The sequence below is a fragment of the Barbatula barbatula genome (assembly GCF_947034865.1).
Source record: "Barbatula barbatula genome assembly, chromosome: 1".
In the NCBI taxonomy this organism is placed as follows: domain Eukaryota; kingdom Metazoa; phylum Chordata; class Actinopteri; order Cypriniformes; family Nemacheilidae; genus Barbatula; species Barbatula barbatula.
Window position 1 is genome coordinate 8,662,537 of NC_136766.1, and position 24,739 is coordinate 8,687,275.

General features: G+C 38.0%; 1 protein-coding gene across 1 annotated transcript in view; it reads right to left on the minus strand.

The window, feature by feature from the left end:
• The window catches only part of pcxb (pyruvate carboxylase b), a 156,269-nt gene that overhangs the window by 96,027 nt on the left and 35,503 nt on the right, over nucleotides 1-24,739 (minus strand). The window contains exon 9 of the mRNA XM_079459290.1: nucleotides 11,333-11,495. Coding sequence (XP_079315416.1) covers nucleotides 11,333-11,495 — 163 coding nt within the window. The remainder of the gene's footprint in view (nucleotides 1-11,332; nucleotides 11,496-24,739) is intronic.

Genomic DNA, 24,739 nt, shown 5'->3' on the forward strand with positions numbered 1-24,739 from the left:
TCTCTCTCCCCCTGTCTCTCTCCCCCTGTCTCTCTCCCCCTGTCTCTCTCTCCCCCTCTCCCCCTCTCCCCCTCTCCCCCTCTCCCCTCTCCCCCCCCCTCTCGAAAACAAGAAAATTTTTTAGGAGATGCAATGTAATGCAATGTAACAGCTGCAACAGCTGCAATAAACGGGGGAATTTAGAGAAACCGTACACAAATATGCTAAATCAAGACAGGCCGCGAGAGAGTACACAGAGAGGAAGTGTGAGGCGTCTATACATTCAGCGTTTTCTTAGCATCTTGACTAAGATTGTCTCATCTGGTCCATTTTTTAGACAGCATAGATACATCCTTCGCTGCCAATGTTACCTCACAATCCTGCACGGGCAGTTCGGTGGTTGATGGAAATAATAAATATGATATTTGATGGATCATGTGTGTTTTAAAACCGAAAAACAACATTGTGGTGACTATTAATATTTGCTTGAAATGATCATGTGGTGTGTTGAAAGCCTGTCAGAAACCAGATTCTTTTCTACGCGGCTACCCCGAGGTTTCACACGCAGCTGAGGTCTTTGCTTGGCCACAATACAGAAAGAGATAAGAGAGACAGAGACAAGAGCACAGTGGGAAAAATGCATTGGAAACCAGAAAAAAAGATACATTTGTCTGGTCCTGATAGTATTACATATTAAATAGAGATACAGAAAAAAGAGCGCTCACACTCACTCAGATTTCAACACATGCACATGGAAAACAATATTTTCAAAAAACCCTTGGGCACAAAAATACACTCACACAAACTCACAGATTCATAATTCTGAGACTTTAGCACAGTGGTGAGAGCAGGCCTTTCTAAATGTGTTAACCTGAATTAAACTGTACTGCTTGAAAACCATAGAAAGAACAGAATGACAGGTAGCGGATGAAAAAGCTGGCGAGCGCCAAACCTCTGCAACCCAAGTGGGTGAATGAGAGAGATATAACAAACTGAGATATGACAGAAAAAACAGGGAGGAAGGATAAACCAGGGAGAAAAACGTTATTGGAAAGGGAAGAAAGGAAAACAGTATCCCTCATGAGACATAACAAATATGTTCAGACAGAATCTATACAGATGCAAGCAAATATATGGGCAGAAGGGGAAAAGAGAAGAGGTGAGGTGAGGAGATGTCATTGGTATGAAGCCTACAAAGACAGGAGCAGAGGAGACAAATGAACACTGACAAATCAGACCGAGGCTTGAGAGAACGCGTACTGTAGGATGTATGAAAAAACTAAATTGAAAACGAGAATGTGTGAAAACACATCAACAACTGAGAACTGTGTGTGGAAAGAATAGAGCGAGAATAGAAAGATGAATAATAGAGAGAGAAATATTAAAACAGAGTAGGAAAACAACGGGAAGGACTGAGGAGAAATGAAATGCAGACGTGAATGCAGAGCGATGACAGAAGTCTAAAGTAAAAAGTAAGAAAGATAAAAAAGTAGATGAGAAAGAAATGGAAATTGGCACATCAATTAAAAAACATGTAAATCATTGATGAATGAAGGCTAACTGTCACGATCGTGGTAGGAAGAACCCAAGTGCAGGCAGCAAAACGGGGATGAAGGGGTTAACAAGGACTTTAATAAATAATAAAACAAGAACAAAACAAAAACCCACGAGGGGGTAACAAAACAGAGTACACAATAACAAACACAATAAACTGATTACTAAACACTCGACAAGAACTCAACTATCAAACACTAAGACTAGAATATACTTGCGGCTTCTAGGACAAGGTAACGCAAGGAAACAACGAACGAGCACAAGACAATAGACAAGAGGGCATTAAATAGGGAGACTAACAAAGGAGATAACAATGGGCAGGTGTGGGTAATGAGACACAGGAGGAAAGCTATACTAGGAACGAGAGGTGCGGCACCAAATGACGAGACTGGAGAGAACGCATATTATGTCCTGATTGACAATAATACGTTTCTCTCCACATAAAACACGTGGGTCTGTCATGATTCTGCCCCTGGACCAGAAAATCAAGACAAGAGAAGGCAGAATCATGACAGCTAACATTACGACAAAATAGTTTTTGGGGAAATGACCAACATTCATTCAACTATAAAATCTCAACAATGAATGATTATTATTTCCATTGACCCATACAGTGTTTTTGCAGCTCTGTCCGTCCGTTCCACAAGTATAGAAAAAAAAATGTTTAAGCTAAGATGGGTCTCCCAGCCTTCAGCAGCTGATATGAGGGACAGTGCACCCAAAAATGAAAATTCTGTCTTTGATTCCTCACCCTCAAATTGTTCCAAACCTGTTAGCATTTATTTGTCCTGTTAAACACAGAAGGTATTTTGAAGAATGTGGAAAACCAAACAGATCTGGGGCACTACTGACTACAATAATACTTTTTCCCTCACTGTGGTAGTCTTACAAACCTTTTTAAATATCTGTCTTTGTGTTCAGGAGAACAACCAAACACATACCGCTTTGGAACAACTTGTGGATGAATAAAACATGACAGAATTTTCGTTTTTGGATGAACGTTCCTCCTTTACAACTAATAAACCAGGCCAGGCAAGGGAGACCAGAATGATAATGAGAACCCAGATATATTTGCCCACATGTACAGCCAACAAATTAATTTTGTCGAAAATATATTAAGAATAACCTTGTAAAGAGAAAAGAAAGCCTACACCTACAATACACACACACACACACACACACACACACACACACCGGAAGCTCTCATTCACACAGAATCAGACCTTTACAGGGTTGGAGGTTATTATATCATACTGTCCTTTCAGTAAAACACCTGTCAATCCCCTATCACTATGGAAACACAAACCTGACCTTTTATAAAAGCTCTCTATAGACGAACCACATCAGACAGCTCCATCTCTCCCTCTCTCCGTCTCAAGCACATTTACCAAAGACATTGTTTTTCTCACCCCAGTCATGATGCATTCAATTATTAGACTTCCCACAGTCGCACAAGATGAAAAACAGGCAGACGGACATTAAAGCTTGTACCTTTTATCTAAATAAGCCATTAGAGTCAGACCTCAGAGCTGCTGTAATGCAAAAATGAGCAGGTCAGCACCAGCTCTCCATCATCGTTTCAGAGTTAAAAGACATTTCAAAGAGGAGCGCGTCATTCAACATAGCCCGTCAGGTCAATGCAGGGCTGGTACATCACGTTTGTGCACCCTTGTACTTTTGGCCAGAGCTCGTGTCAGGACTCTCGACAGAAAACTGATTTCCATGGGAAACGTGTGATATTTGCACGCAGTCACATCTCTGATGAGATTGATAAATGTCAAATCGCTGTGCTCACATATTCTCCAGTGGGATTACCAGCCAACGTAAACACAAATATAGAGGTTATTGCTCTCAAAAGATATTTAAACCTGTCTGCAGAGACCAGGATCACAGTGCAAGCACTCACTCCCGCACACACTTAGGTATTCCACTGTTGTGCCCACCAGTTCAAGTTGCCTGCACTGCAGAAAATCCTATTCCCATCCGGTATCTTTCCTGTTAAATATCTCAGCATGCTTCAAACGTGACACAATGACCAGAAAAGCAAAAGCGCTGACTTAATTGTAAGATGTTTTGACCGGTTCTTGTTCACTCAATTTGTCACTTTTAGTAATTGAAGCCTCTTAAAAAAGTCAGTTTAAAGGTCCGGTGTAGTTCTATGGAGGATCTATTAAAAGAAATGCAATATAATATACATAACTATGTCTTCAGAGGTGTATGAAGACCTTACATAATGAAGCATATGTTTTTAAAGGTCCAGTGTATGAATTTTAGTGACATCTAGCGGTGAGGTTGCGAAATTGCAACTAGGCTTGTGCCGGTAGTACATTTTTATGTGGCGGTATTTGATGAAGATTTTATTATGGTAGACGGTAGTATCACGGTGATGAAATGCATTATAAAAACATGAGTCATTACCAGTGTTTTAGTGTAAAAAGTTTAATAACTTTTTCGAATATCAACCAATAATAAGAAATAACATCTTATTGATGATTTGTCAGCTGTGTAATTAAATTCGATAAACAATATTTGGTAACACTTCAGTATAGGGGCAATTTTCACTATTAACTAGTTGTAGATGTCTACTATTGGCATATTGGCTGTTTATTAGTACTTATAAAGCACATATTCTGCATGACCATATTCTACATCTCTAATCCTACCCAATATCTAAACCTAACAACTACCATACTAACTATTAATAACCAACAAATTATGAGTTTATTGGGGGAAAAGTCGTAGTTAATGGTTTGTTAATAGCGAGATTGCCCCCTATACCCAAGTGATGTCATTGTGTTTTCACTTCTTTGCTGCAACCTGCTCTGTAGATTAGTTTGTCCATTAGGGCTACTGAAACAACATGGCGAATGTCATGCAAGGTACCTGCAGTGTATGTGGATAGAAATAGCAAAGATATCAAAAACTTAACGCCTCATTGTGTACACCTCTGAAGACATAGTTAAGTATATTACATGGCATTCATTTCAATAGATCCTCCAAAAAAATCATATCCTTGACCCGGTGGTAGCTGTACAGTAATACACGGTAAAGATAATAAACTTTAATGTGACTTAGACGTACCGTAGACGGAAAGAGAAAATATGTTTAACAATAATAAAATGACACACTTTACAGTATTAGCAATGTTCAACGGGAGTCAAACCCATGACACTTCTGGCACAACACATGAGCTGAGCTGCAATAACACCCTATTGCCCTTTAATAAAAACATATTTCTTACATTGACATGTGCTGTCAAACGACAGTCTATTGTATTCCTCAGAGAATGTTCAGGAATGTCTGAACACTAGTAGGAAATCAAGAGAAGAGCGGTACAGTAGGTGTGTGCGCATGTTTTTGTGTGTGTGGTACACCTGTAATTACTCAGTTATCAGATCTCTACTGAATTAATTATAGTGACGTTGCAGTTTAGTGTGGGAGGTCTGTGTGTGAGAGAGGGTGTGTGAGTGAACCAGACCCCCTAGGCTCTGCAGGAAAGAGGCGGTAGACAGAAATGAATGGAATATATTAAGCAGTGAAGACATCAAAGCACCTCTCTTTACATCTCTATATCTCCATCCACTCCCCTCTGAATACAGCCCGGCTTTCCCCGTTTAACAATCAATCATTTTGCTGTGGTGATGTTGCTCTGGTTATGGATAAAGGTGAGTACAATAAACACAGCAGATCTGCCAATTTTCACCATTAGAAATATATGGTTTGTGTGTGTGTATGGTAGAAATCGCATATATTGTGGGGACCACTTTTATATACAGCCGTAGAATAAATTAAGCGAGTGTTTTAAAGTGATTTTCAGTTTTTCTGAATTTACCGTTTATAGGTATGTCAAGTCAACTTTATTTGTATAGCGCTTTTACAATTTTCATGGTTAGAAAGCAGCTGTACATGAAACATATTGACTATAAGCAAAACATTATAGTTATACAAGTTAAAACAAAAAAAAGTGAACACACACAGAATACAGGTTCATACACTCTATATGCATAAACACAACTACACATGTACACACACCTTGGTTTTCTCAGAGAAGCAAAGATTTAAGATAAAAGAGATAAACACAGGTCAAATATTATATGGACTATAAATTCCTATATGTATTAAGGGCCTTGTTGGCTTTCTCACCGGGAGACTGCATTTACTAGATATTATTTACTAGAATGATCGTGCTTGTTCTATAAACACCATCCACTGTGCTGTGTTCTACCTTTGTTTATCACTTTTCTTATTTTCTCCTGCTTTGTATCTATGCACATTGTGAAAAGTGCTATATAAATTCAATTCAATTGCATTGAATAATAAATAAATTAAGCGGAATGTTACACTTTAAAGTTTTATTATTAAATATGAAATTCTAAAGCTGATGTCAGCAACTTGATCCCAAACCTCACCACCACTTTTCCATGCTTGCATGCATGTATTAGTAAATGATTAAACAACTGAGACCACATGATGAAGCTGATTACAATAATAATATTCATGAGAATGCTGATTTGATAAAGATGATAATCATAAGCTAATAACAATGATGAGAAGATTATAATGCTCCTGTTAAAGGGATAGTTCACCCGAAAATGAAAATTCGGTCATGAATTACTCACTCACTAGTTGTTCCAAACCTGTATACATTTCTTTGTTTGGTTGAACATGGAGAAAGATATTTGTAAGAATGCTTGTAACCAAACAGTTCTTGGCCACAGTTGACTACCATAGAAGGAAAAAGTGCCCCATAACTTTTTGCTGTCCTACATTCTTCAAAATATCTTCTTTTGTGTTCATCAAAACAAAACCATTATAAAGTAATTTACTATGGTAGTCAATGGGGTCCAAGAACTGTTTGGTTACAAGCATTCTTACAAATATATTTTCCTGTGTTCATCAGAACGAATACATTTAAACAGATTTGGAACAACTGGGAGGTATGTTAATGATAACCGAATTTTTATTTTTGGGTGAGTTATCCCTTTAATATTTCCGTACTATAAAGAACTGAAGTGTTTATCAAATTTAAAATGCTCTTCTACGCTTTCTACTGTATGTTTCTCACTGTTACTGTATCTCTAAAAGAGTGAGAGCTCTTTGAAGTACTGTATAGCTACGGCACGAATGCTAATATGAGCAGACTCTGGGTTTGCATTTTAAATACATAAAATTATGGCTTATAAGCATAGGGATGATGGCTGTATCGTCTGGTGCATAACAATCACTTCAAGCTGAATATATGGGATGAGCACGTGTTTTTATATGAACTAAAGGCACTAAAAGCCTGAGACTACTAGTCGTTTAAATGTAAAATACAAATCATACTGTCAGTTTGACTATTTAAGTAATAGGTTGGATAGGATGGTAGAAATCTTAGGAACTTTATTTGCAGTTTCTAAGTAATAAATGAATCCAAATGTAATCAAATTGTTTATAAAAAAAAGCACTACTGTCTATGTAGACGGTTTCATTGGACACCTGTCTGTGTTTTATTTTAAACTTCTCAACAGTTAATGACTCTTTGTGGATGTCTACCGGAAGTTACGTTTGGGCCACATAACGTTTGTTTGTGTTATTGCCGCTGAAAGCGTTCATACCATGCAGCATGTGTTAAACACATGCGTTTATGAAGATACACTCTCAGTTACAGTATTAAAGTTATCCCAAACCTTCTCTCATCATTTACTCCCTCTTCTCATTTCAAACCTGTAAGACTTACATTTAAATTTACATGTAGTCATTAGTAGCAGAAGCTTTTATCCAAAGCGACTTCCAAAGAGTTCGGGGAGCAATAAGCAATATGTCATAGAAAGAGCAATAGTACAATAGGTGCTAATACTAAGTTACTAGTTTCAACAAAAGCTAGACCACTACTTGTTGAGAGAAGAGGGTTAGTGTACGTTTTTCTTTTTCTTTACTTTCTTCCGCAGGACACAAAAGAAGATATGCTTCGCCTGTGCTTCATCTCTGCAGTGAGAAAACTGATGGAATGAGGAGGTGCAATGAAAGGAAGCGTCCGCATGCGCTCCAGGTATTGTGCATGTGATGGTCTCGTGCAGGGATTGAACAATTCTGTGTCCTAGCCATTGATCTCCCCATCAGAGTGCCCCGAATACATCACTGTCTGCATCTGCCTCTCTCCTCCACCCCGCACATCCATCCATTACATCTCTCTCTCTTTCCCCATGTCTTTCAACATGGAGCACAGAACAATACCTCCCATCACTCAATCTAACTTTATGTCCCTCCCTTCCACGCTCCATACCTGTCTTCTTTCTACTCTTCTAATGGCAGGCCATGAGAAATCCATTCTCAAACACTCTTTCATTCAACCGGCCCATTTCTCCCACTGTTTATCTGACGGACAGCGCGCTCAGGGAGTCATTCCTTTATTTCGCCACCTCTTTATCTCTGCTGGCCAAAATGCTATGATCTCGTGCTGGGCCGGGCGTTTTAAGCTCTTTCTCCTTCACCTTTCTCTCATGTTCTTCCCTACGTGCATCTCTTCTACCTCTCCGGAGTACTCAAGCCATGACTTATTCATTCACCCCAGGATTTATTATGTTTGGCCATGCATTTTTAACAGTGTGTTTTTTTAGGTACACGCATTTTACGGCCGAACTACATCTCTGTTTACAGAACCCGCCACTCTCTGAGCACGTCCGCCATCTTACCTGCCAGGAGAGGAGAAACGGGGATATGAGAAAATTAAGCAAACAGATGAAGTTGAATGAAAAGGGAGGAAATAAGAGGAAAGGAGTTAGAGAGACAGGACAATTAAGGAAAACCTTACCAAAAATAGAAAAATTCAGATATCATTTACTCTCCCCTCATGTTGTACCAACCCTTGTACTAACCCCCTTTTTCTTCCGTAAGATAAGATGCAGAATGTCAGGGCTTTTCTTCCTTATATAACGGATGGTCATTTTTATTTTCAAGCTACATTAACACAAGAAAGTTTAATAAAAGTCATAGCAACAGACATGGGGTCGGAATCACAAGAATAGTGAATCTTGATTTCTGGGAGAATTATTTCCTTAATTTGTCATTTCAGAGACTGGAATGAATGAAACCATGCATAAATCCTGCATCATTTCACTCACTAAAACTGATCAAAGTATCATGTGCTTATGTCAAAAATGTATGTTTGTAATGTAAGTTGAGGCGGTAAAATCGAGCACCTCAAGAGACTGGTATCTGTTATTACAGCAGGCTAAAGGGAAGCGTGTATAAAGAAAGAAAAGATAAGGGGAGATTTCACACAGGCGAGATGTAAAAAATAATGAGATATGAGGTGAGTCAGAGAAAATGAGAGAGAAAGTCGTCTTTCTGATTTATTCCAAAGGGCCTTTGGTCTAAATTCCTCATCTTTTACAACACTAATGGTTTTCTGATGAGTCAAATAACACGTCCAATTCATGATGGATAAAATCTTAAGCACCTTTTCTAACTACAGTTAGAGCAGAGATGTTTTGGATCCTCACATTTCATCACAATTTCAATTCCAGGAGTCACGTTTTGCATACAAAAAGATTCTCAAACTTTCTTAAGATAGATATTCATTATAGGAAGGAATTGCATATTAAGATTATGAGGGCACACAAACGTTAAAAAGAGGATGACCCACGTTGATAAACTATTTACAATAAATGCTGCAATATATCATGAAAAAATAGGCACTTTTTATTTCCCTGGGACATTACGTTTTTAACAACAACATCGTTCTTCAGGATCACAAAGGATTACGTAAAAAATGATTGACAATTAGCATAGAATTTAGATTGGTGGTTTGGTTCTGTTTTGGGCAATACTTCCTGCCCATCCATGCAGCTAGCATAATTAAGAGCAGGGAGAGTAGCTATAACCCCCCTTAGGCTAAACAGAACAGAACAAACAGATGTTGTTAGTTCTTAATGACATTTAAGGGCAACACATCATTTAATAATGGAGATTTACGAAGAGCAATATCAGAAAGTCAGTGTCACAGCTTTAGTATGTTTAGTTTTGTCTTCTGTGTTCCTTGCTGTGTTGATCATTAGTTAATTTGTCCCTCACCTGATTCTGTTCTCCCTCATTACGTTCCCTTGTTGTTAAAGCCCTGTGTTTTGCCCCATTCCCTTGGCCGTTATCGTTTGTGTGTGTGGTGCTTGTTCCTGAAACCTCTCTATCTTGGATTAAAGTATTTGTTGGATTACCTTCGTTTCCTGTGTTCATCTGCACGAACTGTTACAGACAAGTCCTGATTGTAAATTTAAGTTGGAGTTGGGGATGGAGGAGGGTAATTTGTTCATGAGCAACGTGATAAGCTGTTTATCGCTGAATGAATTTAAACTAAAGCTGTGATAGCGTCATATTTCTATAAATAGTGGATAAGCTTATGCAAGCTTGACTTACGTTGCCTGCCAGAACTAAGCTTTATTCTTTGGTAGTATGCACCTTCCGAAAACAGCTTAAACACTCTTGGTGCATCTCTAAATCACCCCACTTCCACCCATCCATCAGACGAATTGTGATTAGTAAATTACTGTATGTAATTGCACAAAATTAATTAAGACTGAAAGCTATTTTGCCACAAACGCATCCTACTAAAATAATTACTTTGTCTCCTGATTTCATCAAACTTCTGCTAACATTAACTTTTCAAATTAAATGTTATACAAGGAATTGTTTTTTTAATTTAATGTAACTGGAGTACATCATGATAAATAAATCCAATACAATTCATTTTTTATTAAAATAGGTTGATTTAAACTCATATTTTGACGTTTTATGTAGTACTTTCTGTTGCTTTTATAGGTGCAGAGTCAAACTGACACAGATACAGCATTGTTGTACCTTTGTTCATGCATGTGATTATTAAAATGACATCACCACAGTCAAATCATAGCTGTAGAGGATGTCATGATGTTGTAGACCGACAGACTGACATTAAGGTCCAGTAAATCTGTCAAAACGGGTCAAAGTGACCCACAGCAGGCAATAGGACAAATAAACGCTCAAGAGTATAATTTGTTTGGCTTGTCTGCCAAAGTAGGAAAAAAAAAGAATGTCACAATGACCTGCAAAACACAATACTGAAAAATACATTTTAAAGGTCATAAACAGATTGTTAAAGGAGGCAAGTGTTCTTTTTCCCCTTAAAAGGTAACTGAATAGAAACTAAGTGCATGTTTGTTTTTCTTGGAAACACAAAAGAGACTATCCGGTCTTAATATCAATGTGGGTAACGTCCAAATTCCCTAGAATGAAATGTCTAGTAACAATGTAAAATTACTCTGTTCCAACAGGCTATATTTATTTGTTGATCCACAATTGGCATTATGCAAAGTCTACTTTCATCCCCCGTAAAAGCAGATAGCTAAGAGCAGTTTCTTAGAAGCGCCCAACACAAACAGATGGATGAGGCTAATTGTCCTCTGTGATGGTTGTCTTCGCTAACATTAAAATGTCCAAGCTGCATCAGAATGGTGCATCAAATCGAGTAGCGTAGAATGCTGGTTGTCCCCTTTTTTCAACTCCACAAGAGCACTCGCTGGAAATCACTTTCAATCAATGCTGCTCGATGACTCATCAAAATAATGCCCCTTTGAAAGTGTGCGTGTGTTGTTTTAGTGCAAAAAATATAAATGTGGCCACTTTAATGGTCAGACTGTAAAATAACAATTTAAGCTGCCCTGCTTGCTTTCTGGACACGAACCCTATTGTTGCACCGCTGCGTCAATAGACCTAATCAAACAACTCTCATAACACTAAAAGTGTATATAAAAGTGATGTGACTGTAATTTGCTAGCAAGCATACCTCTATGCGACCTGTGTCTGGTTGAAAACCACGGGCGGGGTCTTCTGTGGTGACCCGGCACTGAATGGCACAACCGTTGATGCGGATCTTGTCCTGTTCGAGACTCAACTCAGGGAGACTGCGGCCCTCGCACACGCGGATCTGGGCGTGCACCAAATCCACACTGAGAGAGAGGAAGAGAGAGCGAGGCGTTATCAGCATTAAGAGATAAACAAACCCTAAAGTGGAGTGAAATTCATTACAACGGCTTGAAACACCAATCTCACTTTTATCTCTGACAATCACAGCTGTATAATTAATTTGCTGATCATTCTTTTGAAATGTTTATCCATGAAAGAAAGTTTTCTCAGTTGCAATTCGCACTAATATCAAACCATCTGCTTTGATTCATTCTAATCAATTATAATGTAAACGTCCCCATTGTTCGTGATTGAATTGCGAGAGACTGTTTCTATTAATGGCCTATCCAAATCAATTCAGTAATTCATCCAATTAAAATCGTTCAGACCTAATTCGGAGGCCATAAAGTCACGTGGAATTAAATTAAATGATAAATTAAAATGGTTACCCAAACAGCATTAAGCCCAAATAACTAATCTGCTAGCAAAACTACCTAAGGAAGTATCTAGCAAATCACTTTAAGGACTAAAAGTAAAAATCCGATGTTGAACAAAGTCGATAAACCACTTCTGTTTTAGGAAAAATGTGTGCAGGGGGAAAAGTTATAGAAAAAACTAGAAGTACAGCATATGGTGGATGAGAAGTTGCTTTGAAAGACAGGAGGTGAGCTAATGACACAAAAGCCAAAAATATGCTTAAAGACCGGATAGTGTTTAACATACACACATCTGTACAGATCTTCAGCTTGTCAACGCAAATATACAGTGTAAGTTAGAGGCACACAGATCTGCTCGGATGTACGGAAAAGCAACGCTTCCATCTGTCATTTCCAGTATCACCAAATGAATGTGGATGTTACTTTTTAAAGCGTACCAGATTTTCTAATTCCTCGCCACCGTTTGCATACTGTTTCGCACTGTTTGCCTGGCCCTGGGGGATGCTTAAATGTTATAGTTTTATTTAATTAACACTGCATATAGGAATTTATAGTCTGTCTGATATTTGACTTGTGTTTTGACTTGCATAACCTTATATGTTTTGCTAATAGTCAATGTTTTCTTGTACAGCTGCTTTGTAACAATGAAAATGGTAAAAAGCGCTGCATAAATAAAGCGGACTTGACTTGACTAATAAATCTGAATCCTTTTCTATAATAATTTATGCTTTTCGGGTGTGTAACTTGTGTATTGCTTATTTATTTGTCTTCATGGCATTTATGTGTTATTAATGTGTCCAAGCGGACTATTTTAATGCACAGAGCCGCTCTTATTCTAAACAGTTTTATTACAGTGTGCAGGGATGCAGAGAGGTGTAGTTCCGGGAGAAATGATAAATGGAAGCTTGTTAATGGCACAGATAAGCATACATCTATGATAAAACTGCTCAGCAGACATGACAAAACAAAACAGTACATTAGCAAGGAACAATATATTACTGTCAGCATACGTTAAGGAGTATGAATGTCCTAAAAAAATCTAATTCACTGTAGGTCTCGAACCTTTCAAAAGAAAGCATGTATATACGAAAATGAATGTGAAAAGTTCATTAAGACATGAAAAGTGTTTGTTAAATTGTTGGAAACAAAGATCTTCAGAAGGGAAACAACAAAGGCAAAATTAAACCCAAACACCTACACACATCACACAAAATAAATCTCACAACAGCTTTTTATGCGTTTCTATGAATTATAAACCTCTCTAGAGAAACTACAGGGAATACTGTACCATTTAACCAAGAATTTTGGCATCCAATTGCGTACCTAACCAGAGCAAGACTCTAAACTGTTCTGAGGCGGTACGGGGTTTACACGCTGGATCTTGTTGAGCACCCAGCTAATAATCTTCAGCTTGTTCCTGGAGGTTGAGTAGAGCCCCAGAGCCCAACACATTAAACCATAATGAAAGTATTATTTTTCAACATGTTTCTGCTTATAGCTTTTCCCCCATTATTTGTGCATTCAAAAGACGTGGGATGCGGGTGCAAATATACAGACTATTCCCACAAAAAGAAATCTGAGAATGCCTATAAAAAACGAGAATGCAATTTCGGAGACATGATATTTTCAGTGGCCAGAAAACACAGGCAAAACCTCCACTATGTATAAGGTCCGTGTGTGTGTGTTTTAGGTATACCCACATTATTGAGGTGTGAAATGTCACCACAATAAAATCTGACATCAATTAAATTCTAATACACCCCTTAAATAGAAAAAACTCTAATACAAGTGCTAAACTACATTTCGTTACACTGTACTTGTATATGTGTAATGACAATAAAGTTGAATCTAATCTAATCTAATCTAAACGCTGCTAATAAAATGTACAAATGTGAACATTTAGGGTTAAAGGTCCACAGTATGAAATTTAGCGGCATCTAGCGGTAAGGTTGCAACAAACAGCTCACTCCACCCCTCACTGTCGAAGGACCACGGAGGCTGACACAGGACTAGGGTGTTTCGCTTCTTTGCCGAAGGAGATAACATTTATAAAACACGTTTGTCTGTTTAGGGCTACTGTAGAAACAACAGTGAATTCCATGTAAGGTACCTGCAGTGTATGTAGATAGAAATAGCTAATTTCATGGTAATTCAAACATAACCCTTCATAATTTAAGGTCTTTGCACACCTCTGAAGACATAGTTATGTATATTATATTGCATTTCTCTCAATAGATCCTTCAAAAAATTACACATTGGACGTTTAAGAAACAGAAAATACTAGATTTCAAATAACCTATGTGCTATGTGTGTACCTTTGTATCAGTACATGTGAGAGATCCTTTTCATTTGTATGGCCTTAAGACGTGATTCCTGTTCTGCTGTTTCTTTAATTAACAACAAAAACCCATACATTACTAGACAAGTATGAATTCTCATCAAGCATGTAATGAGAGTCCTTTGCTAGGAACATATTTTGTAGGAAGGACATCGTTTTCCACCCAAAGCATGAGAAAACAGATCTCCCTGAGCTTAGTTTACAAGTCAAATTATTTGTGTGTTCTGAAAAACACACGCTGTTACGCATTTGCATTTATTTATTTATCTCTCTCGCTTCGCACAAAGACAGCAATCCATAGCTTGCATTCCTATGGATACACAAATGAATAAAAATTAAAATGGAGAATAATTTTTTTCTATTAGCTAGTAATCTCACATGTGTCTCTAAAATGTCCCAAACTGTGCACAGATTTGCCATGATAATAAGGTCTTCAATCAAGTCAATGATTTCAAATTGAACTGAAATGTTTTATTAGATCTTCCAAGACTGAGATGCTATCCATATTTTTAACTTTTACTGTATGCCAACAATTTATTGCAATTTTGTATTTTTTTCCCCAAAACTATTTTGAGGGAAACATCCTGGCCAAAATGTATACTCAAAACAATTGAGAACTCTATTAAGATCCCCAGAGCCGGACAGTAACGGAGTACATTTACTCGAGTACAGTACTTAAGTACAATTTTGAGGGATCTGTACTTTACTTGAGTATAATTTTTGGGGAGTACTCATGACTTTACCCAAGTACATTTGAGAGGCAAATATTGTACTCTTTACTCCGCTACATTTCTATCCATAACCGTAAGTACACGTTACTTCTAAAAAGGAAAAAGAAAAATCTCGGAAACCACCAATTTGTTTTTTCCCTCTCAAACGTGATTGGATTGTGCAGGCGCCACTTATTGGGCGAGCCTATCAGCAACAATCACTCAGACCTCAGAGCTCTATCATTTGCTGTACACAGCTGTCAATCATCTCACGTCTGCATGACACGTCCTGTGTACACTTCCTCATTCAGGACATCCGCGATGAAGCTAAAGTAACATTTCTTCACCAAAACAAGAAGCTAATAAATGCACGATTGAAGAATATGTGTTTTGTGTGTATTTTCATGCGATTTGGGGGTATTTTTATATGAATAAAGAATAAAGGTAAGGGAAGAGTAGCCAATAGCGTCATATAAAATGCTAAATATAACATGAAATGAACTTGAAAACATCGCGACCGGTCAGCTGATTTTCTTTAATCATTATTATTTTCTCTTCTTTGCTCTATGCTGCGTGTATAACACGGTCAGGTTCAGAGGTGTGTCAGAACATTGCTATATCGCCTTCTTTGCTGTTTTAGGTTTATTGATTTCAGGGGCGGCGTTTGTGTATGGCCCTAGCGTTCAGAAAACATTGTTGAAATAAAGTACGTGTGCATAATGAGACTCATTATAGATAATTAAACTACTTTACACTGATGTGTACATGTAGCATGGACGTCGGAAGCATGTGTATTTGAGAATGTATAAACACCGTTAATTCACATAGCGTCATTGACGTATAGTCGGTAAGACCGAAGATATGTAGTTTTGACGTGACATCATCGTAATGTTGGTTCGAAGCTCTTTTTGGCTAAACTCGTTTGTCTGCATTTTCCACATTTAAGATCATATACAGGCATTTATTTTCAATAAAACAAAGAAACTGCTTACAAAATGCCTAACAGTGGTTTTGGAATCAAGTGTGAGGTGTGGGGATGGTCTTTATTTTCCCAATTAGTTGGCATCCATTTAATAATTTTAATAAATCGAATAATTTACACTATTGTTATTGTATTTCATTCATAATGTAAAACGCTATCTGTGAAAAATTTAAAAAATATATTGTACGGAAAGACTTTGTAGTGCAGTCGCAGTTTAGGCTATTATGTATTTTGCGATTTGCCACTAGCTATGCCAGGATTAGCTTAAAAATGAAAAGAATCAAGGCTTAACAACCTTGCGACAAGGTAAGACATGTTTTATATTTAATCTTGTTTGCTGAATCTGATCAATGGTTGGTTTATATTTTAGTCTCATAGTCGATTAACGTAGTCGTTGGTGGTGGTTATGACAACATCTGGCTGGGTTATTTTTTACTACTTTAAGTTTTGTGGTTACATATATGTGGTATCATTTGGTTTCATTGTGGTTCGTTTTTGTATGGTCTGAGGAAATTTCGCCATACCCTAGGTTTTGATGAAACGCCACTACTGATTGATGAAAAAACAGAGAAACTCACATGTACACACAATTGTTAGCTGAATTGTATTTTCTAATATTACTCATTAATGTAAGCAGAGTATTTGCTTTAATGTTCTTGAGTATGCGGTGTGTTGTTTAAAACTGTTCGGTTCAAATGTGGGTGCAAAAAATCCATTAAAACTCTAGCAGAGGTGAAAAGAATAAAGCATGGTAAAAAGATTAAAATTACTTTATTTTACTTTAAATTCCTTTAACATTCTCCAAGGTATTAACATTAACATTTTTCATAACTCCATGTAGGACGTTTCTGTACATAAATGTAAGCACTGTGGCAGTAGTAATGCAATATTTAGAAAATGTACTCTTGTACTCTTGATACTCAAGTACTTTTAAAAACATGTACTTCAGTACTTTTACTTAAGTACACATCTGACTGTAGTACTTTTACTTGTACTTGAGTAAAATTTAGCAAGGGGTATCTGTACTTTTACTCAAGTAATGAACCTGTGTACTCTGTCCGCCTCTGAAGATCCCTGAGCTATGAATGAGCAACCCCTAAGCAATAAAGTTGTCCCCTGCAAATCAGCATAAAAATACATTACACCAAGGTTCATATTTTTGAAACGTGAAAATGTCTAAAAGGAGGTTCATGGTGTTATTAAAATGCATATGTCTGTGTGCTCGGCCTCATCCTCTAGTTGGGGTTTATCAGTTAATCTGTAAGATTTGATTGAACTTGAATGGAACATTTATAATGTTTTCAATTAAGTTTTCTGTGTCATAACTAAACACATTCCAACCATCTAGAGACCAACATTCCAATAATTGCTCTGAGATGAAAGTCCTCTCATACCATAAAATCCACACGAGAAGCGATCGCTACAGACATCAGCAGCAACAATAATGTCTGTGATTAAATTTTTTACACATAGTCTCACCTGTGACCCGCATATAGAAAGCACATGCCTCATCGTGCCTCCAGGCATCATTCTTTTTTCAAACAGCGTAACTCATAATTAATGTCCGTCTCTGCTTTTGAGAGACAGTGTGGGAAGTTGAGAATCTGTGAGGTGTAGAATGTCTAATGTCTTACAAATCAGTAAAGACTGAAATGTGTCTGAGAGAGAGAACACAGAGTACACAAGTGCATTATGCCTTTCATTTACATGATAACATTTCTTAATAAAATTGAAAGACGCAACTGGAGTGGTGCACACAAAGATTTTAGAAAGTAAGAGATATAGTCTGTGGTTTTCGAATGGGGATTCATGACGAGACTACTAGCAAGTTTTGATATAGAGTTCCAGTCAAACGCTTGGAAACACTTGACTGAGAGATGTAAGCTTTAATGTTTGAAATTACTTTTGTGAACAAAAATGTAATTGTGCCAACGTATCAATTTCTTTCATTGGAAAACGATGACTTGGGCCAAATAATGAAGAAAAAGCAGCCAATAGAGTCCTTGATAGATAGGAGCTTCATTACAACTCTTTAAAAAGCTTCACAGGAAGAGACTTCAAGAAGTTGAATGATAAAATGCAAAAGGAGAACGATTTTGCAAATACTAGTCAAAGGGTGGCAACAGCGAAGACGCTAAAATATAACTATAAAATATAGATTATTTTATTCACATTTCTTTCATTTATACACATGTTATTTATTTATGCACAACACTGCTACTATGGTCTGATAAACTAAGCCTGGGCGCATGGTCTAAACTGGTTGTCCGGATTCTCTTAATGAGTAATGGGTGTTCTTTGGGCGTAATGTGCAATAAATCTATAAATCAGAGTGTCATCTTCCATTTTCTTTAAGATCCAGTTGCGCTCGCGCCATGGCGGACTCGCTATTTACACGGCAGCAGACACAGACACTTCTCCAGAAGGGGAACGCGTTTGCTTTTGCGAGAGGTTAAAACGTGCAAAGCAGACCATCTACAGGACAAGCCGGATTTTTATCTTTATGTCCACAATAATAATATTTTAAATATATAATAAATATTGGGCATTATTGTGTGCTTCTATGAGCACAATGTACGAGCACTGTGCACCCGCCTATAGGCGCATATTTCTAACGCGCTCTTTAAATAACCACAAAATATTGCGCCATTGACTTTAGTCCAGGTTTGAGTTGGTCTATGGCGCAGTCTATTTTCAGTTCCTCAAAATAGCAACTCGCCAACAATGTGCCTGAGCACACCTCTCTTTTAGAGCAACACGCCCATGGGCGCACAAATGAGAGCAAATGCATTTGCTATTTAAACAATGTGGCGCAGTATAGGAAAATGAGATCTGTGTCGGGGCTGAAACTAGCAAAAACACTTGCGCTTTGCCTTTGCTGCATTGTGCCGGGTGTACGATAGGGCTCAATGTGTTATACAACATTAAAATAAAAAGTCTTCTTTCAACTTCATTCAAGGAAATCAATCACAGCATATAGGGAGAGTTGTGATTTAGCCATGTTTCTTCAGTTGTCTGTAAAAAAAAATGTTATAGAATGCCAGTCTGAGTCCCTTTTCGTTTTGTATGTGTGTTTGGAACACTACAAGGGTATGAACACAAGGGAAACACCACTCTTTTGCTCTGCATTATAAAAAAACATTCAACTGTATAAGTAACAGGAGGTCTCCGTTCAACAGCATCTCTTTATGCACTAAAATGTATTTAGCCTGAAAAGGGTTCGGAGACTCATTCAATAAGCAAAGGCTGTTTATTTTATGACTCTCTCGGTATAAACGGTGACCCTGATCACAGGTCCAGGGTCAATCGTATGCTGTTATATTAAAGAGGTCATAGAGGACAACTGCTACCTAATACTGATCAGAGATCAGCAAGAATGTGCTAATGGGCCTTTAAAACAGAGCTGACCTTGGGTGATCAAAGCCACATCCTTTTCACACACTCAGACGCCGTACACACTTTTCCTGCATATCTAATCGCAACAGCGTGAATAATTAACACGTACACAAAAACACACACACGTACAGAGGGCTCTACACTGCGACCAGTTCCGTTGCATGAAAGACAATGTCTTAGAATGTTCGCCAGCCGATCACAATGAAACATTCAACAGCCCCCTTGGTACAATCAATAATAACCAATAAGCTTAGTTTATCATGCTTTCCCATACTTTGTGCATGCTATACGGTGCCAAACTAATGTTTCTTTTACAACAATCCGAAATTGTCTGTGCTCCTAACTTTTTGACTGTTCTCCTAAATGTTTAAATTAAGGAGCAAAAGTGTTCCTAAAAAATAAGTTGGCGTAGATCTCTGGTACATATTCAAGAAGCAAATCCACGTGTTTTGCTTACACATACCTCTGTTTTCTAGCTCCTGCATTTCATCTGGGTTTCAAGCCAACTGATCACAGAGACATTAATTACTAGCTTACCAGTGTTATCTGCCACCCCACACTCATGAGTCACAGAACACGTTCAGCAGATAATGGGATAGTAATGAAAGAAACTTGACTAATAAATACAACATGAAAGAGACAATAAGGGCAGCCAAGAGAAGGAGAGAGAGAGAGAGAGAGAGAGAGAGAGAGAGAGAACAGCAAGAAATATTTTTGGCCAAGAATATTCAGGACTACAGCTTATTAAAGGTAAGTGTGTAATTGTTCTGATGTTAAAACATTGTGTTGTATCCCAATTTAATCCGTAGAGAGACAAGGAGTCTTAAAATGTTACACTGCGCTCCTACATTGCTTATGTCTAACATTGCTCGGTATAACATTAGCATTCAAAACACTGCTCTGTTTTTTCCAGCAGTCCAACGTGTCTTCTAGGGGCCGGAAGGAGGTCTACTGTACTGTATCTGAATGCAAAAGCACCAACCTCTAGTGAAAGGCATTTTAAAGTAGCCATGTAATCTAATGAGAACATTGGATTTTTACAAGAACATAAGATATAAGTTTTTTATCTTAGGTTTCCCACTGATCAGGACTCTCACAAGCACAGCATTGTATTATACCTGTCCGCTGCCATGGATGTCACCAACGAGATTTGTGAGAGGTTTGTTCTTGTGATGTCATCAGAAAACCATTTGTGAATTTGAAATTCCACAGTTCAGCTTTAATATATATATACACACACACAAGTGAATGTGTGCACACAGCAACACACACACACACTTCTTATATTTCACACGTCTAAACACCACAGATGTGAAGCAGTTCACTTCTTGACAAGCATAGGCTTACGACACCTGGCAATCACAATGATTGACATTATTTATATTGAGGTTGTCAAGTGCTGAATAAACAATGGTTTCGATTTTGCCTCGCAAGTCAAATGAACGAGGAATAAAGCAACAAACCTATGAGAAGCAATAAGGGCAATAGCACATGTAATAAAGAGTCAGGTACTATGGGGTGGATGTTGACTTTTTGAATATTAAAAACGCTTCTCCTTATTATTAGCAAGTGAATGTCACAGAATGAACGCGGAACCATAACTAAAGGCCGTAGCTTACTGCATTATCACGAACAACATACAAACCAAAACCTTCAGCTTTTATTTCAATTTGGCTGCTATAATATAATCACAAAACTTTAGCCGGAGCATGTTGACAACAGCCAGCTTGTTGTATAAATGGAGCTGTCGGGCATGATTTTATGAGGGGAAAAATTTCACTTTGACATCATTTGAAACATAAATGCAAGATAATATACATAACTATGTCTTCAGAGGTGTATAAGGACCTTAAATAATGAAGCATTATGTTTTTATTAGCTTAGAATGAGCTATTTTTATTAGGGATGCAACAATAGAGTCAACCCACAATTCAATACGTACCTTGGTTTTGGTACCCATGGTTTTTGGTTCCAAATAAGCATTATTCTATGCTTATTTGACAGGAACAGTAAGAAGTTAAGAAGAAAAAATATTTTATTGCCGTTCTCTTTATTTACTTGACTTTTTATTCTCTAAGCAAAAATCAACCTGTACAATTCCTGGTGTACTTAATAAAATAAAGATAAATTAAAGATTAACACTGGCAGCTCACAGCAGTTCTTTGTTCACCATTCATTAACATGTCAGTAAAATAAGCTAATTGAAGAGGTTTAGCGCATCAGTGTATTTAAAATAACATAATGCAAACTTGTGATTGCTGTAACACTCAATGGGCAAGGCCAAAGATAATAGATATTAACAAGATGCGCCACTGCCATTACAATAAATAGGGAGAAATGCAACACTTAAAGTTGCCGCTTAAAGGGTGATTTTAACAAAATTAAAACTAAACAAACCAAGGTAAGGGTAGAGTTAATGTCAGGTTTAATTATTGATCCGAAATATGATGTATAATTCAAATCTTTGCCAGCGATTTTAGAAATGACTGGCTATGATGCAAATAGCTGCCCATAAGGCCGCCGGGTTAAAAGGACTTCGGCACGGCGCTGTAGACGCTCTCTCTGCATGTGCTGGGTTAGCAACGTGAACGTGGTGCTTTTGTATGCCCTGTATTTTGTATTCCATTGACTTCCATTCATACGCATGCAAATGCGACAGACTGGAAACGCAAGCCTGTCCAACAATATTTTGCATTTCGCTGTGTAGCAAAGTTCAAGTTTGCCGAACTCTGACCTGCGAATTCGTGTCACGTGAGTGCGTGAGACCAATTGAAGATCAAAACTTCACAGTGTGACCTCTCGATGCGGAAATGTAAAGAATTGAGGAATCGCACCCTCCCATAGAGTAGGCTAATAAAACGCAATGAAATGATGTAAACGCAAATCCGGAAAACCTCAATTCACACACATATATTGAACCGTGGCGTTGGAAAACGTGGAGAATGGTTCACTATTATATTGAGAATTGTGGCATCCCTAATTTCTATCTACATTCACCGCGGGTCCCCTTGCATGGATTTCACAACGTTGTTTCTAGTGTCTTTCATAAATACATTATTTATTTCGCCAAAGAAGCGAAAACATGATGACATCTTTGTTCTGTGTTCGAAAGGGTGGGGTGGAGTGAGCCGTTGGTTGCAATGCAATACTTAGACCTATCAGCCCAAAATGGACAAGACCACACTTCTCTAGACAGAGCATCGCTGTTATTGATGAGCTTAACCTGACAAAACCTTCGTTTAGAGACATTCTAGGACATTCTCAAAGGTACAAACGTTCTGAGTAATTATTTAGTGGAGAACGCTGGAAAACAGTGGAAGTCTATGAGATTTGACAGGTTTTCAAAAGATACCAATACAAAAGGAGCAATTAAAACGGAGAGGAGCTTAAAACGTGCAGAAAACAGAGCACTTCAGCAGCTTTATCAGAGCCCAGCATGCATTTCTGCAACAAAGCCCATTTCTAGGCCCTTATCAGAGAGCTGACCCAGCACGGAGCTCCACCCTAAGGCTCATTATTCCAATCATATCAAATACAAGCAGGCGCAGCTCCTTGCAGCTTAGGTTATCCACATTGTTTGATGATGCTCGGCGAGGCTCAGCATGGAGCTCTGCTACGGGCCTCATGCAGCACCTCAGGTCAGAGTGAATAGTCCTGAGTGTTGAGCTGCGCTGTGAGCCATGCCTGATTGAATGCAGAGGGCGCAGCCTGTTGACATTCTCAAGAGCTGGGCTGGATTTCAACTGCCTGCAATGTGCTGTGCTGGGAAATATGATTGAAGGCGAGCTGTGTGGAAAAAGCTTGACACGGGAAAAGACTGGATGAGAAACGTCAATTTAATTAACTGTGTAGGAAACTATGATAGCAAAAAGGAAAATATGATTGTCACAACATCATAACATGACCCTTGTAACCTTTAACGGTACTGTAGCAACTGCCTGGAAACACCAAAACCAACCACGCAGAACACAATTCATATTCCTACTATATCTAAAAATGTATTGCCTGTTTGCAGTGACAATGCAATTTTGCCAAAATGCACTAAAGACAGTTTCAAACAACATAACATGTGCAACGACAGAAACAAACGTTTCAGCGCATGCACACTTTTGTGGCCCAAACCTAACATCCGGTACACAGTCCCTTTAGATTATTTCTAAAAACATGCAAAAGAAATAACAAGTAAATTACTTGCTTATTTAATCAAATGTATATGCAATTTTCTTTTACAAATTGAGTATTTAAAAAAATATTATACAATGAAAATGTAATATCAATTTATATAAATAAAAAATAGCCAGACCGATCACTGGGAGTTAAATTCGGGCCAGGGGCATACGTCCGATGAAACAACCTTCTTGAAGTCTCACTGCTTTTTAAACAATTTTGAAAGAAGTTCCCATTTATCCTGTGCTCTTATTGGCTGCTCTTTCTTCATTATTCAGTCAAAGTCATCCATTTAAAAGAATATAAAATGATAGCCGAGAGTGTAGCTACATTTTTGCAATGAAGTCTAGTGGTCAGCTGCTTAAAAGGTTGTTCGGTTATAAGCTGTAAATTACCCTTTACACCCTATACCACGACATCATTGTGTCATTGAGTCCGGCCTCTTAACCTCAGACCGCTCTAGTGGAACCTTTTTTGCAATTAGTGTACCTGGGTGAAAGTGTCTGGTAAATAGCAAATAACGCCATGCACCCTTAAAGAGTTTTATTATGTTATATTACAGACCCCTCTGGAAGCTAAAAAAGCACCTAAACTCAATTTAGCACTTTGTTCACTTTTACAGACAAAAAAGATGTAAAGACGAGCTTAAGCAGCGGAGGGTGACGCTACGGCACCGGGCAACATCCACTAGGAGCCATTACATTTAATGAAACCTTTCTTTGCAAGGCCCAGAGAACATAAAGCTACCCACTACCGTTCTACGTGTCTGAGTTTAAAGGAAATACAATCCCACTAGGGTTTCCATTTATACCCTGATCCAAGAATAACCTCATTTATCCAAACTGTACAGCAGAGAATAGTTAAATAGGCCTGGGATCAGTAGAAAAAAGTGTAAGTGCAGAATGACTTCTGAGGTCAATGCTGTGGTATATTTATGATGTCCAAACAAGAGTTTGGATGAATGTAGGCATGAATCAATAGGGACAGGACGACTCCATAGTGGAGACAGAATGAAGCAGCACTGAGAGCGGTGGGACTCGATCATTTAAAAGAATGTGTAAACAAACGGTGAACGGCTAATGACAGATGTTGAGATGTCAATGAAGCATCTCTTTACAAACATGCATCCACTGTCAGTAAATGATGCTGTAATGAGCCGGAGAAAGTGTTTAGATGTAAACAGAGTACACACAGTGAATGAGTTAAGATTGATAAACGGTTGAATTTTAGACTACAAACCACAATGATAGAAAAGAGA